General features: G+C 42.6%; 1 protein-coding gene across 1 annotated transcript in view; it reads left to right on the top strand.

Annotated features, from left to right (window-relative positions):
• Positions 1 to 17,133, top strand: part of LOC122551782 (contactin-associated protein-like 5) — a 1,086,426-nt gene that overhangs the window by 844,188 nt on the left and 225,105 nt on the right. The window contains exon 18 of the mRNA XM_043694246.1: positions 16,691 to 16,930. Within this exon, the coding sequence (XP_043550181.1) occupies positions 16,691 to 16,930 (240 nt within the window). The remainder of the gene's footprint in view (positions 1 to 16,690; positions 16,931 to 17,133) is intronic.

Genomic DNA, 17,133 nt, shown 5'->3' with positions numbered 1-17,133 from the left:
CATCCCTTGTGGTTGGAGGGTTCCCAGGCAGATTTTTAACTTTGTCCACCCAGTCCAACACCAGCTCCGCTACATCAAGGCTTTGATGTACAAAGCTAACTTGCAGGACAATGTCTGTTGTGATCAGACAGATTTTTAACTTTGTCCACCCCAGTCCAACACCAGCTCTGCTACATCAAGGCTTTGATGTACAAAGCTAACTTGCAGGACAATGTCTGTTGTGATCAGATCAGTGTTCACTGTGCTTCACGCAAACTCACAAATGGGTCAAAGGCTGCCATTTTGGATCAGAAACGTTCCTGGGTCTACCTCAAATTACCTCAGAAAGGTAAAGGACCTGAAAATTTCTATAACGGATATGGTCTGTCACTGATTATACGGGAATTACTGTAGCTTATCTTGGGAGTAGGGGTTTTTCCCTTGAGGAAATTTAGGAGAGGTTGAGCCCGTGTCCATTGTAGCTCAGAAGAACGAAAGGTGATCTCTTGAGACAAGCAGGATTCTGTGGAGGCTTGACAAAGTGGGTGCCAAGAGGATGACTTTCCCTCATGGAAGAGACTAGAACGAATGAGCGCAGTTTAAAAATAAGAGATCTGCAATTTAAGATGAAAAGAAACACTTTTATTTCAGAGGATGGTGAGTCTGAGGAACTCCCTACACCATCCAGAGAATCACTGAATAGTTTAGAGCAAAGGTTGTTAGATTCTTAAATTAAACAAAAAAATAAAAGGGCGGCATAGTAGCTCAGTGGTTAGCATTGCTGCCTCACAGCATCAGGGACCCAAGTTCCATTCCACCCTCGGGCGACTGTCTGTGTGGAATTTGCATATTCTCCCTGCATCTGCTCTGGTTTTCTCACACAGTTCAAGATGTGCAGGTTAGGTGGATTGGCCAGGCTAAACTGTCCATTGTGTCAAGGGATGTGCAGGCGAGGTGGATTAGCCATGGGAAATGAGGAGTTACAAGGATAGCGGAGGGGGTCTGAGTGAGATGCTCTTTCCATGTTGTGAGGATTCTATGAACTGCAGATTCTGGACATCTGAAACAAAAATAAAACAGAAATCTGGCTGCATCTTTGGGAAGATAAAAGAATCTGATGAATCCTCATCAGAACTGGTGGAGTCATGGTCCTGGAGGAGCTGGCACTGTAGAGGTCAGTACACCAGATTATAGCAGCACCACCCTTATCAGTGGGCTTAGTTACAAAATCAGGGTTGGATCTGAAGAACACAGAGTGCAGTCAGTTCGCGAGGAGGTATGTTTGAATGGCTGATGGAGTGGTGGTGGTAGAGAAATTAAGGCGACCAATATCACATCAACAGTTCTAAATGAACAAATCAAGTGCAAGAGAAAGGCCAGAAGGAAGGATCCAGGTAGAGGGAGAGTGTTGGAGCTGGGTGAAGGGGTCTTTGGGACAGTGAGAGAACTGTTGCCCAATGAAACGGGCACGGAGGCAAAGGCGATGGATGAAGAACTCAGCATCATGTTGTGCCTGAAATTCATTGGAATGGGGGAGGAGGGGGATAAAGCTATAACCTTTGCTGAGTACGGAATGCTCAGCACCAGAGTGCAGAAGATTAGAAAGGATTGTAATTACATGGGTGGGATTAGGAGATGGGATGGAATCAGGGAGTGGGGGGGAGAGTTCCAGATGGGTGTGGGTATCTTTGAGTTGTTGTAACCTGCATTCCTTAATGCTTGAAAGGAAAAGAAAATGCTTCTTGTTATAAGGCATGGTGTCTCAGTGGTTAGCACTGCTGCCTCACAGTACCAGGGTCCCAGGTTCGATTCCAGCATTGGGCAACTGTCTGTGTGGAGTTTGCACGTTCTCCCTGTGTCTGCGTAGGTTTCCTCTAGATGCTCCGGTTTCCTCCCACAGTCCAAAGATGTGCAGGTCAGGTGAATTAGGCATGCTAAATGGCCCGTAGCGTTAGCTGCATTAGCCAGAGGGTAATGGGTCTGGGTGGGTTACTCTTCGGAGGGTCGGTGTGGACTTGTTGGGCCGAAGGGCCTGTTTCCATACTGTAGGGAATCTAATCATCTAATCTAATTTAGAATGTTGGAGGGTGATGTAGAACTGGAGGGCAGAACAGTTCTGAGCCAATGTGTGTGGTGCTGATGGGGAGAGAGAGAGAAATTAAGAGTGAGCATAGTGTGATACTTTGCACTGAGTGTGGATCTCAGAATGCAGCAAGAACACATGTCTGAGGAGCAGTGTGCACCGCAGAGATATCTGCGATCCTGGGTGCATTCAAAACATGGATGAAACTTGTGTTGGAATCTACTTGGGGTGGATTTGAGCCAGAGGCAGTCACTGAGGAATGGGATGTGACTGTGGAAATGAGCTTTGGCAAAGACAATGTCAATTACAAGGAAAGAAAACAAAAGTAATGATGGAGAGCAAGAAGAAAGGTTAGAATGGGTATCATAAGACCAAGAGACCATAAGATTGGAATCAATCTAAACATCAGGTCATAGACAGAGAACACAGGGGGCTAACACCTTCAACATATTGTCTAGCTATCACCATTGTTAACAGCTAACCCGAGAATGCAACTTTTTAAAAAAAGGGTTTTGTCATTTACAAATGAAAGAGGTGAAACTACCACTGTATTCTAACAGATGAAAGGCTTAACAGACAATCAATTCTTCAAAGTATAATTTCAGTTACATCACACTGCAAATTTTTGCTCTAAATTCTGTGTTACGATCGAGCCCTCCACAATCACCTGATGAAGGAGTGTCGCTCTGAAAGCTAGTGTGCTTCCAATTAAACCTGTTGGACTATAACCTGGTGTTGTGTGATTTTTAACATAAGACATAGAAGCAGAGATAAGGCCATTCAGCACATTGCATCACTCTGCCATTCAATCATGCCTGAGAAGTTTCTCAAACCCATTCTCCCTGTAACCCTTGATAGTAAAGAACCTATCTATCTCAGTCTCAAACATACTCAGTGACCTGGCCTCCACAGCCTTCTGTGAGTATCCCTTCAGAGAGAAAAGCGGAACTTCTTCAAGGTGAGAATACCTAGAGGGGATGTGGCAGCAAATTAAACACTAAAATAAAACAAAGAACTATGGATGCTGGAGATCAGAAACAAAAATAGAAATTGCTGGAGAAAATCAGCAAGTTTGGTCCTATCTGTGCCGAGAAAAGAGAGTTAACATTTCGAGTTCAGTGATCCTGCTTCAGAACCCATCTATCCACAGTGGAGTGGAGTGTTTCAACTTTGTACACCATACCAAGTGGAAACTATTCTCCTCATCTCTGCCCTAAAAGGATACACTGATTTTAAAACGTTGCTTCCTAGTTCTGGATTCACCCCCAGGAAAAATATCAATACCACTTCCACCTAGGAAGGAACATGACTCAATGTAAAATTTAGTCATATGCTTCTAATCCTCATTCTGCAAGAGACCTATATTACATTACAATGTGGAAACAGGCCCTTCGGCCCAACATGTCCACACCGACCCGCCAAAGTGTAACCCACCCATACCCCTACACTTACCCCTTACCTAACACTACGGGAAATTTAGCATGGCCAATTCACCTGACCTGCACATCTTTGGACTGTGGGAGGAAACCGGAGCAAACCCACGCAGACACGGGGAAAATGTGCAAACTCCACACAGTCAGTCGCCTGAGGCGGGAATTGAACCCGGGTCTCAGGCACTGTGAGGCAGCAGTGCTAAACACTGTGCCACCGTGCTGCCCACTGAGATATGAATCTCAGTACGAGCATTCTTTGCTGTTTTAATAATTTGCTTATGATGTTAAACACTTTAATCAAGTCACCCTCACTCTCTTAAATTCAAATTAAAACAAGACCAATTTGTCCAACCTATCCTCACAAAACACCACACTCATTCCAGGTTTCAATCTGGTAAAGACTCCCCTGAAACACCTCATTTCTGCAAAAGAGTCACTGGACTCGAAACGTTGACTCTGATTTCTCTCCACAGATGCTGCCAGACCTACCGGGTCTCTGCAGTTATTTCTGTTTTTGTTTCAGATCTGCGGCTCCTTTACTTTTGCACAATATTTGAGATGCGGTTTCACCAATGCCCTTGATAATTAAAGCATAACATTCTTACCTTTATGACAAATTCCTCAAGTAATAAAATATAGCATTCCATTAGCCTTCTTAATTCATTCCTCTGCCTGCATCCTCATGTTTTTGTGATTTTCACTCTGTTCTTCAGAATCCTGCAGTTACTCTCTAATTAGATGATACCTTTTTGTTAACTCTTCCTCCTGAAATGAATAACTTCATATTGTCCCACAATGCACATCTGCCAGATTTTTGTCCTCTCACTCAACATATCTATAATCACCTTATATCCTCTGTATAACTTCAATTCCTAGCTATTTTTGTATTATTATTGCCATACCTTCGCTCCCCTGTCATGTAATATTGTAAATCATGAGGCCACAGCACAAATCCCTGCTTGACTCCATTCATCACACCCTTTCATTTAGAAGAATGCCCATTTGTGCATGCTTCCTGATTTCTGTCAAACACACACACCTCTACATAAAACTGCTAACCTTCACACACTTGAGAAGGGTTAGTTGGCTCTGTTGGTTGTGTGATGGAAATGTGTTGCTGGAGAAGCGCAGCAGGTCAGGCAGCATCTAGGGAAAAGGAGAATCGACTTTTCGGGCATTAGCCCTTCTGTTGGTTGTGTGGCTGATTTGTATGCAGAGTGACACCAACAGTGTGCCATCAGCTCCTGTGCCAGTTGACATAACTGTGAAGGTTCAACCTTGCTCCTTGCCTGGGGTGTGGTGACCCTCAGGTTAAACCACCAGCCAGCTCTCTGTCATGGGAACACTTCTATGGTCCACTGGGACTTGGTCAACTTTCCTGACTTGTTGACCTGAAATCCCAGCAATGGCCACAGCTCCTAACTGACACTGCTGGGACTATAGGGTCAGTCGGCAGCTCTCTCATGGAGGGCTTCCTCTCCAGATGTCAGTGTGAGGAGAGTTCAAGGGTGGGCATGGGCAGGTTGGGTGGAAGACTTGCCCTGAGCCAGTTCATGGCCTGTATTGGGCACGGTGACTCAGTGGTTAGCACTGCTGCCTCACATTGCCAGCGTTTGATTCCAATCTTGGGTCATCCTTTGTGTGGAGTTTGCACATTCTCTCCGTGTCTGCGTGGGTTTCCTGCCACTGACCAAAAGTGTGCAGGTTAGGTGGATTGGTCATAGTAAGTTGTCCATAGTATCCATGGATGTGCAGGCTGGTGCATTAGCCATGGGAAATACAGGGATAGAGTAGGAAGTGGGTCTTGGTGAGATTCTCTTCAATGCAGACTTGCAGATGGTGCAGATGGGCTGAATGGCCTGCTTCTGCATTGTACGGATGCTATGATTCTAAGTGTAACAAGGCTGAGGGGCCATTGTCTTTTGGATAGGTAACAACTGAATAATCAGTATGAGAGCTAGGAAGGAACATGACTCAATGTAAAATTTAGTCATATGCTTCTAATCCTGATTCTGCAAGAGACATGTATGAATCTCAATATGAGCATGACCAGTCTTTCGCCTTTTCATAGCAGATTTTCATGTTTGATTTAAACTTAGAATGGATTAAATCCAACGTGAACGTTATGCAATGGACTCGCTGCATTTCAGTCCAATCTGAATTCAATTATGTAGTTAAATTAGTTACCATCAGTTAAGTGTAGTCATGTTGTGTTGACTGGGATCTGCAAAGAAACATGAGCTTTTATGATATTTTTGGCGAGAGGCTATCCCAAGGGTTTCCATAGCCTTATGAGATGTTTCAAGATTTCCTATGAATGTGTAAGGACTATTGGATATCCTTGTCTTAAACTTCAAATGGAAAGATAAAAGTACTTGAGAGCCATTGAATTTCTTTTGTATATGGCCTTATTAGTAAATTACTGCAGATCTGAAACCACTCTCAGCCTCATCTGTGTAGGAATTTATTTTGCAAAGGTGGATTAACTCTCTTCAATGCTTTCAGATCTGAAGCCACACAAAGATGAAAGGGCCAGAGCTTACAATTAGACAAAGTGGAGTGAGTGAGATCAGATCTATTTCAGGAATCATTTGCTTTGAAGATATTAAGGTATGAACACAATATGCAAACCCAGTTTGCAGACTTGTATCATCGCTGAAAAAATATACATTTTGTCACAGGTTTAGATGAGTTAGAGGTGACTTTACTGAAACATAACAGATCCTGAGGGACTTTGACAAGCTAGATGTAGGGAGTATGTTTCCTTTTATCAGAAAATCTAGTAGTAGGGGTCACTTTTTAAAAATTAGGATTTATCTATTTAAACAGGGATTATTCTCTCAGAGGGTTGTGAGTCTTCAGAACGCTCATCCTGCAAACAAGACATAAACAGAATCCTTGAATATGTTTTAAGGAAGGTTTTGTTAAGCAGGTTGGTGAAAGGTTATCAAGGTCAGGCAGGTTTGAGGATTTGAGGTTACCATTAGATCTGCTATAAATATTGAATAGTAGAGCAGGCTCATGCATAATCCTGCTCCTGTTTCATATGTTTGTAAGAAGCTTTTCCTCCTTCTATCATTGTTTGTAAGAATACCAGTTTAAAGAGAAATCAACATTTATATTGAATGAGAGCAGAGTGCGGATAAGTTGGTAAGCAGAGACTGTTTTGAGAGATGTTGCTATGGCAAAACTCCTGTTAATGATGACGAACGGTTAACTACCAAGATTTGTTTCAATTTTGAACCAGGCACAACGAATCTGATTGATCAAAGTATTGCCCTAGGAACAAATACAATGAATAACTGTCACCAGTTTTGATAAGTTGTAACAGTATATCATGGTCTTTCAGTCTGTAGAGAACGGAACCTGCTGTATTCACGTATGTAGCTTCCAGTACACAATAGTGTGCCACACTGTTTGCTCAACTGAAAGTCCTAAATTAGTTATCAGTGTAATTCCTCACGTTCAAGATTATCCAGCAGAACTTATTCAATTGTGGAATCATGTCTAACGTCCGAGATTGCTCTGAGATTTGCAAGCACAGGCTGGATACGTACGGTTTGTACTTTGCTAGCTGCAAGACGCTGAAGTGATATGCAGTTTGAATTGATCTATCAGTCTTTGTGACATATGACCTGCATATCTGGCATCACACCAGCACTAAAGTTCATATACCATATTCCTCATTTCTGTGCAATTGCAGAGTACAGTCAGTTCTTCTGTAAGGCAATGGTCACGTTCTTGTGCAACCCTGCGTTATAGAAACATTGTGCTTTAGAAACAGTGCCTAAAGTGCTGGTGCTGTAATCACATTACAGCCAACACACATTTTAGAAGTTTGCATTGTAGAAACAGCATCACCAATTCGTCAATCGCATTACAGCGAACTTGAGTTGATGTAATGTGCGTTATAGCAGAATGACTTTTAGATTAGGTTAGATACCCTACAGTGTGGAAACAGGCCCTTCAGCCCAACAAGTTCACACTGACCCTCCGAAGAGTAACCCACGCAGTCTCATTTCCCTTTGACTAATGCATCTAACACTATGGGAAATTTAGCATGGCCAATTCACCTGACCTGCACATCTTCGGACTGTGGGAGGAAACTGGAGCACCCAGAGGAAAGCCACGCAGACACGGGAAGAATGTGCAAACTCCATACAGACAGTCACCCAAGGTTGGAATCGAACCTGGGACCCTGGTGCTGTGAGGCAGCAGTGCTAACCACTGAGCCACCGTACGACTTGTGCCTTCTTGATTTCAAGAGTCAAGTTCCTCGGCGTGATGATAACAACTAACTGCCCTGCACTTCCCACATATATGCGATGGTCAAGAAGACAGAACGACGCCCCTTCTTCCTCAGGCGGCTCAGGAAATTCAGCATGCCCGTAAGGACCCTCACGAACCTTTACAGATGCACCATACTGTCCAGGTGCATAATGGCCTGGTACAACAACTGCTCTGCCCTGGACCATTAGAAACTACAGGAGATTGTGTGCACAGCCCAGACCATCACTGAAGCCAACCTCCCATCCATGGACTCCATTTACATATCTTCTTGCTGTGGAAAGGCTGGCAACATCATCAAACACCCATCCCACCCTGGCAATGCTCTCTTCCAACCGCTTCAGTCAGGCAGAAGATACAGAAGCTTGAAAACACGCACCAACAGGTTCAAGAACAGCTTCCTCTCTGCCATTATTAGACTGATGGATGGATCTCCCTAACTGCAAATAATGTTGATCTTGCTCAGTGCACCTCCTGTGCAGCTGTAACCCTGTATGCCTCACTCTATCTAAGCACCCTATGATCTGTATGTCCTTGTTTGCTATGATCTGCCTCTACTGCTTGCAAAACAAAACCTTTCACTGTACTTAGGTACATTATACTGCAATAAATCAAATCAAGTCAAATGATGGCGGCATACTGCTGGTAGTGAACAGCACCAATGGGCTGGAAATGCTTCAGCTAGTATTACCTGTTACTCACACCTTTGAGGTATCTTCCATAACCTGAATTGAAGTGGACACTTTTCAGGACCAAAAGTAATGATCTGAGGTCCATTCTCGAGTTGACACAATCTATGGCAAGAAATGATCTGATGAGGGGAGCCATTATCCCAGAGAATGGCTTTGATGCCACAAACAGAACCAGGGGTTGCAGTTTAAGGACAAGAGGAAGGGTAAAAAGGACTGACATGAGGAGATATTTCTTCACTCAGAGAATGCTAAACCTGTAGAACTCTCTGCCTCAGAAAGTGGTTGAAGCCAAAATATTGAATGTTTTCAAGAAAGAGGTAGATATAGTTCTTAGAGCTAAAGGGATCAATAGGTATGGGGAGAAAGTGGGAACAGAGTATTGAGTTGGATGAATCACCATGATGGTTTTAAATGGAAGAGCAGACTTGAAGGGCCGAATGGTCTAGTGTTGCTCCTATTTCCTATGTTTCTACTTCAGCATGCAGCTTGCATAGGACATAGAATAGTATAGCACAGGAACAGGCTTTTCGGCCCATCATGTTTGTGCCGATCATGGTGTCCTTCTAAATGAATCCCATTTGCTTGCTCATGGTCTGCATTCTTCTGTTCCTGCCTGTTCATGTGTCTGTCTAAATGCCTCTTCAACATTACTGGCCAAGCTCATTCCCAATACAAGGTCCAATACAGCTCCTTCCCTCGTTGGATGAGTAGCTCAGGCAGTATTACAATGTTGCCAAATGGTAATCTTAGAGCACAAACATCTTGTTGAGCCTTAACCATAATATTGGGAATGAGCCTGGCCAGGTGATCGAAGTTTCAACGCAGGAGCATTTTGGAAATGGTGATTATAATTCTGTATCTTTTAAGATTGTTATAGAAAAGAAAATGACTGGTCCTTAGGTCAAAGTGCAAATATGGGGGAAGACTAATTACAACAGTATTAGGTAGGGACTGGAGAAATTATACTGGGGGGCAGCTGTTTGAGGGTAATCCAGATTTGACATGTGCGAGTCTTTTAAAGGCCAGCTGATCAGAGTTCAGGAGCAACATGTTCCAGTGAGGATGAAAGATTAGGATGACAAGAGTACTGTGAAATGACAGATTATGAATGTGTAGTTGTAAGATTTTACTCTTAACTAACCTTCTTAAAGCTTTTATAGACACTTTGCATGATGCTTGGAAACCTATTTCAGTTCACCACAGATAATGATTGTGGAGGTGCCAGTGTTGGACTAGGGTAGACAAGGTCAGAAGTCACATGACACCAAGTTACAGTGGTGCTGGAAAAGCATAGCAGGTCAGGCAGCATCCGACGAGCAGGAAAATCGACGTTTCAGGCAAAAGCCCTTCATCAGGAATGAGGCAGGGAGAGATAAATGGGAGGGGGGTGGGGTTGGGGAGAAGGGAGTAAGTGTACAAAGGGAGCTAAGTGTACATTAGGTGGATGGAGGTGGGGATGAAAGTGATAGGTCGGAGAGGAGGGTGGAGCGGATAGTTGGGAAGGAAGATTGGCAGGTAGGACAAGTCATGGGGACATTGCTGAGCTGGCAGGTTGAAACTGGGGTAAGGTGAGGGGAGGGGAAATTAGGAAACTGGTGAAGTCCACATCTATGCCCTGGGGTTGAAGTGTTCCGAGGCAGAAGATGAGGCGTACTTCCTCCAGGCATCGGGTGGTGAGGGACCGGCCTGTCCTCGGCAGGGTGGGAGGGGGAGTTGAAATGTTCGGCCAGGGGGGCAGTTGGGTCGATTGGTGCGGGTGTCCCAGAGATGATCCCTAAAGCACTCAGGTTACAGTCCAGCAGGTTTATTTGAAATCTCAAGCTTTCAGAGTGCTGTTCCTTCATCAGGTGACATACTTTAAAAAGTATTTTGCAATCCTTGGGAGGATATCAAGGAAGTTTATTAGAAGGCGCAGAGGGATTCAATTGAGTGTGAAAATAGAAAAGTCCCCTGGGCCGGATGGGATTTATCATAGGATCCTCTGGGAAGCCAGGGAGGAGATTGCCAAGCCTTTGGCATTGATCTTTAAATTGTCATTGTCTACAGGAGTAGTGCCGGAAGACTGGAGGATAGCAAATGTGGTTCCCCTGTTCAAGAAGGGGAGTAGAGACAACCCTGGTAATTATAGACCAGTGAGCCTTACTTCAGTTGTTGGTAAAGTGTTGGGAAAAGTTATAAGAGATAGGATTTAAAATCATCTAGAAAAGGATAATTTGATTAGGGATAGTCAGCATGGTTTTGTGAAGCGTAGGTTGTGTCTCACAAATCTTATTGAGTTCTTTGAGAAGGTGACCAAACAGGTAGATGAGAGTAAACCGGTTGATGCGGTGTGTATGGATTTTAGCAAGGTGTTCGATAAGGTTCCCCATAGTATGCTATTGTACAAAATGCGGAGGAATGGGCTTGTGGGAGATGTAGCAGTTTGGATCAGTAATTGGCTTGCTGAAAGAAGACAAAGGGTGGTGGTTGATGGGAGATGTTCATCCTGGAGTCCGGTTACCAGTGGTGTACTGCAAGGGTTGGTGTTGGGTCCACTGCTGTTTGTCATTTTTATAAACGACCTGGATGAGGGCGTAGAAGGGTGGGTTAGTAAATTTGCAGACGACACTAAGGTCGGTGAAGTTGTGGATAGTGACGAAGGATGTTGTAGGTTACAGAGAGACATAGATAAGCTGCAGAGGTACACAGATCCTTGAAAGTTGCCACCCAGGTTGACAGGGTTGTTAAGAAGGCATACAGTGTTTTAGCTTTTATTAATAGAGGGATCGATTCCAGAACCATGAGGTTATGCTACAGCTGTACAAAACTCTGGTGCGGCCACACTTGGAGTATTGTGTACAGTTCTGGTCACTGCATTATAAGAAGGATGTGGAAGCTTTGGAAAGGGTGCAGAGGAGATTAACTAGGATGTTGCCTGGCGTGGAGGGAAGGTCTTATGAGGAAAGGCTGAGGGACTTGAGGCTGTTTTCATTGGAGAGAAGAAGGTTGAGAGGTGACTTAATAGAGACATATAAGATAATCAGAGGGTTAGATAGGGTGGACAGGGAGAGCCTTTTTCAAAGAATGGTGACGGTGAGCATGAGGGGGCATAGCTTTAAATTGAGGAGTGATAGATATAGGACAGAAGTCAGAGATAGTTTCTTTATTCAGAGAGTAGTAAGGGTATGGAATGCTTTGCCTGCAATGGTAGTAGATTCGCCAACTTTAAGTACATTTAAGTCGTCATTGGACAAGCATATCAACATGGAATAGTGTAGGTTAGATGGGCTTCAGATTGGTATGATAGGTCGGCGCAACATCGAAGGCCGAAGGGCCTGTACTGCACTGTAATGTTCTATATTCTATGTTCTATAATTCTATGGAACGTATGAAAACCTGTATTGTTCTGTTTAGCAAAGTTAAGTTAAAGGGGACATTTAATATAATCGATGAGAATCATGAAGTGTTTTGATGGAGCAGGTCAGGAAGCACTTTTTCCATTGGAACAAAGGTCAGTAACCAGAGGACACACCTCATTGGCCGAGATAGGATGAAGTGAAAGTTTTACTGAGTTCTCATCAGGACCACATTCCCTGAAAGGGTGATGGTGGCAGATTCAAAATTCACTTACAGAAATGATCTAGACTTACGTTCAAAAGAGAAAATTTAGCAACGTGTTTTCAGGGAAAGGCAGACGGAGTAGCAATTAGACGAATCACTCTTTCAAAGAGTTATAAGGTCTCATTGGCCAATCTTACACAATACAGGGAGAGGACAAGATATCGACCGATTGAAAGAACCTGAAGGCAAGCCAGAGGCAGAGGTATTTGTGCCTTCTATATATAGTTGTGTCAATGCAAAATTGCAATTTCTTATCTTTCTGTCATATTAGCTTTATGCGATGCTAAAATACAATGAACACTTAATTAAACTGGTTTCATCATAATATCAAACTGTCATTGGAGCACAGTATTTAAGGTCAACCCAAAATTAAAAACAGCAAAGGTAAATGAACAATGCATCAGGCAAGAAACACATCTATTACTTACCTAACATTCTTTTAGCCTAAAGGGCTTGTTAAAAATAGAAACTTGATGATAAAGTATTTTAATCAGAGATTTGTGTGTCTGTTGGTTTAATGGTTTTAGTTTCTTTTCTGTATAGAAAAAGATCTCCTGTGATGTGATTCATAGGGGAGTGGAGACAGCATAGGGCCTCTTGGCTTGAAAAGGAAGGTCAAGTGTCATGTGGGAAAACTCATCTAAAGCCAGTGAGTTTATGAAAAGAAACAAAATCCCTTAGAAGGTCCGATGTGCAATGTAGAGAGGCACAAAGACAGATTCAAGGAGGAGGACAGAAAAGGAAGACAAGGCCAAGTCCACAAAGGTCACTTAGAGCCTGTGAGTGCAGGTCATTGAAGAATATTGGTGGGAAATAATGCATCATGTGTTCACATCTTGGCTTAAGGTGAGAGCGGAAATATTTAACAGGGACAAAAGGGGCAATTTTTTTTCACACAGAGGGTGATGTGTGTATGGAATGATCTACCAGAAGAAGTGGTGGAGGCTTGAACAATTACAACATTTAAAAGGCATCTGGATGAGTAGATGAATAAGAAAGGGTTTAGAGGGATATGAGCCAAATGCTAGCAAATGGGACTAGATTAATTTAGGATATCTGGTCAGCATGGACGAGTTGAACCGAAGGGTATGTTTCTGTGCTGTACATCTCTATGACTCAATGTTCACATGTTCACATATATGATCCCGAATCAGTTCATGCTGTCACGTCCTTGGTAAAATACATCAATCCTGAGTGCAAGCCCTTCGGAGAACTAGAGGCTTTCAAGACAAATAAGAAGATGCCAGAAGTAACAAAGACAAATTTGACAATGTTATTGTGAATGGCGTATATTTAAAACTTATTTTAGACTAGAATTTTCAAGTACAACATAAAAACTGGGGGATGATAAATGTTTTCAGAAAGCATTTTTATCAGTTTACTGTAGCTCAGTGGCCAGATTGTGCAATCAGAAGGGACGTGCTCTCACTGGTTAATGTCACCTGCTTATGATAAGATAGCTTGACAGCATTATGTTTGGAAATAGCAACCACACGTCCACCTACGTGATAAATAGTGCATATTTGTGTTGTTCAATGGTTTTCGTTACAATAATTTCCTTGTGCTTTAAAGAAGGAAATAAAACTTTGCTGTGTTCTGACAATTTTGACATCTAATCCATATTATTTTACAACAAGCAAAAGTAATGTGTTTGCTCAGTGAACAGGTGTCTTTACATTACCAGTGTGCAACTGGTAGTGAATACACAAACAAATTTCAAACCTGATAGCATCATGCATCCATAAAAATATAATCTACAAATGTACTGAGAACTGAAGAATGTGCAAAATAGGAACCATGCAGACCATTGAACCTGCTCTGGTGAGTCGAGAGTGTGGTGCTGGGAAAGCACAGCAGGTCAGGCAGCATCCGAGGAGCAGGGAAATCCATGTTTCGGGCATAAGCCCCTCATTAGGAATTGCTCTGGTGAGATCACATTTAGGGTACCATGTACAGTATTGGTCTTCTTATTTAGGGAGAGATGTTGTGCATTGGAAACAGCTCAGAGGAAATAGGTGGGATAGGTGGGTTGCATTTGTGGGGAAGATTTGGACAGGAAAGATCTGTAGTCGCTATAGGTCAGAAAAGTAAGAGGTGGATTGATTGAAACATTTCGATCCTAAGAGATCCTGACAGGATAGATGCAGAAAATATGGTTCTTCTTAAGGGAGAATCATGATCCGGGGTCACTGTTTATAAATAAGCGATGGCTCCAGTTAAAACAGAGGTGAGGAGAATTTGTTTGCACACAAGGGTGCTGTGAGTCTCTGGAACTCTTTTCTATGAAAGGTTGTTGAAGAAATGTCCTTCAATATTTTTAAAGCACAGACTGACAGGTTCTTGTTAAGCAAGAGAGTGAAAGGTTACTTTGGGTCAGATTCCATTTCAACTTTACATCATGTCTGATCCTCGTATCTGTTGGTTTTCTTACAACCCAACCAGCTACCAATCTCTCTCTTCAATATAATCATTGACTGAACATCCAAACAATTTTAACTTTCCGTGCAAAGAAATTTCTCCTATACCTATCCTAAATATTCGACCCTTTTTCAAGAAACTGTGATTCTGCTTTTAAGGCCTCCAGCCTCTCGGCATCTATTTTGTCACGCTCACATTCAATAAATCATGTCTCTGTCACTGGTCCAGGCCCTGACACGTGGCTCTACTCTGCCTCTGTGGCTCATGCTGGAGCATAATTCCAGCGCTTGACTCCCAAAGCCAAGTGTTTAAAAAGAGGGAGAGTGTAATGTTGCAAATGCTCCCCTGAAGCAGTTATCTGATGATGAAAAACCAATGGGAAAGAACATGTTATACTTGCTACCTGATGGTCACCTGTATTACATTAAATGTGAGTGAATATCAGCGTCAGATATAATGGGTGATTGATGTGATCACGATCAAGACCAGTTTCTGCTGTAATCTTGATGAAGCAGTCTGTTCTGTTTCTCTGAATTAGAAGCCAGCACCTAGAGTCATGGTTTGCACCAATTAGCAATTGCTCATGGTCATAGAGTCATAGAGATGTACAGCACAGAAACAGACCGTTTGGCCCAACTCATCCATGCCGACCAGATATCCCAACCTCATCAGCACTTGGCCCCTATCCCTCTCAACCCTTCTTATTCATATACCTTTCCAAATGCCTTTTAAATGTTGCAATTGCTGTATAGTAATTGCACGTGCTGCGTAGACTTGGTTAGTTTTCAGCTGGAGTCTCGTGTCCAGTTCTGGGTGCCAAACTGTAATAAAGGTGTAAATGTATTGGAGACAGTGCAGAAGAGGCTTATGAAAATGATGAGACATTTCAGTTATGAGGAAAGAATTGGAGAAAGTGGGAACTGTTTTCCTTTGAGAGAAAGACTAAGAGGAGTTTGGATGAAAGTTTTCAAAATCAAGATGGGCATGATCAAAGTGGATAAGGAGAAACTGTTTCCACTCTTACACAGATCAAGAACCAAAGGGCATATTGTTTTGCATTAGTAGCAAATGTGAGCTGTGAGAAACCTTTGCACTCTGAGTATTTAGAATCTGGAATGCATTGCCTGGACATGTAATGGAGGCAGGTTCAAAAGAGGCATTCAAAAGGGCACTGGTGATTATTTGAACAGAAAGAAATGTACAGGGTTATGTGGAAATGGCAGGAGATTGGCATTAAGTTAAAATGCTCAGAGGGACAGTGCAGCCATGATGGGATGAATGGCCTCCTTGTGCACCGTAACAATCTCACGATTCTGTGACAGATTTCTCAATCAACCATATCTCATTCCCTTGAACAGCACCTACATGTGCACATAGACAATATCATGTTAGTTCTTTATTGAGGCTCCTTGCTCGTGACTTCCATATGACTGTTCCCTTACAGTGATTTACTCACAATTAAATATCAATTTTCTCATTGATAATTATATTATCCAGCATATTATCCAGAAATCACAGTGAAGTAAAGATACATGCACAAGACTGTGTAACTGATGAAAGGTAGTTAAACCAAGACATAAAGCAAACTAAGACAAGTATCACCAATTAATAGTAGTTAAACTAAGATACATGCACAGAGCTAAAATACATTTTGTCCTTTCCAATTCTGTGTAATGATCTCATCACCATGACTATATTACTTTAATTAGCTCATACTATTTCTGAACACTTACTTTCAGACACTATGTCATTCTCTTTATCTGCACATTTATCTGTTGCCTGTACCCCCTTCCACAATGTATTATTTACAGTCCCAATCTCATTTTCAGCAGCAAGTCACTTTAACCCACGATGTGCAGGTCCTAATATGATGTGTCCTTATCATGCAGACTTCCCAGGACACTGAGGTTTTCAGATAGCTTGAACTCCTGTTCCCACAAATGTTTTCTGTGGTTTTATAGATAACAGTTTTCCAATATTAACATAGAGGGATCTCAGTGGAAGAAATAAGCCTATATGTGGGTTGGAGACATTATATGGAAAACCATAGAACTGGATATGAAAGAATGATTGTCCCATTTTATGTTCTGTTTTCATTCTTTCTAATTCTCTGTAGTTATGTCATTCCAGCTTTAATACTGAATGCAGCCAAAGTGCACGAGAAGGGTTTTTAACCGTATAAGGTGTTGTTTTTTCAGGAGGAACCGCCTCAAGACAGAAAGGATTCCTCGGATGCATTCGGTCCCTGCAACTAAATGGGGTGACCCTTGACCTTGAGGAAAGAGCAAAAATGACCCCAGGGGTGAAGCCAGGATGTCCAGGGCATTGCAGCAGTTACGGCAACCTGTGCCACAACGGGGGGAGGTGCATCGAGAAATATAGCGGCTATTCCTGTGACTGTGGCCACTCTGCTTATGACGGACCATTCTGTAAGAAAGGTAGGATGTAGCATTCTGTTATTGCTAATGTCTACTTAGTGCTGGACATTGAATTCCATTAATGGCACATGGCTCATACACCATGTAATTTAACATTATTGAATAAATCAATCTAAGAGCTGTTTGCAAAAGTGTTTATAATGGATGTGTTAATTTTTCACCAGGGTGGCATTACCTTGAATCACCTGGTTAATTGTACAAGG

Source organism: Chiloscyllium plagiosum, chromosome 7 (genome assembly GCF_004010195.1).
Source record: "Chiloscyllium plagiosum isolate BGI_BamShark_2017 chromosome 7, ASM401019v2, whole genome shotgun sequence".
Taxonomy (NCBI): Eukaryota; Metazoa; Chordata; class Chondrichthyes; order Orectolobiformes; family Hemiscylliidae; genus Chiloscyllium; species Chiloscyllium plagiosum.
The sequence above is the reverse complement of the archived record's forward strand: the minus strand, read 5'-3'. Positions and strand labels throughout refer to the sequence as shown.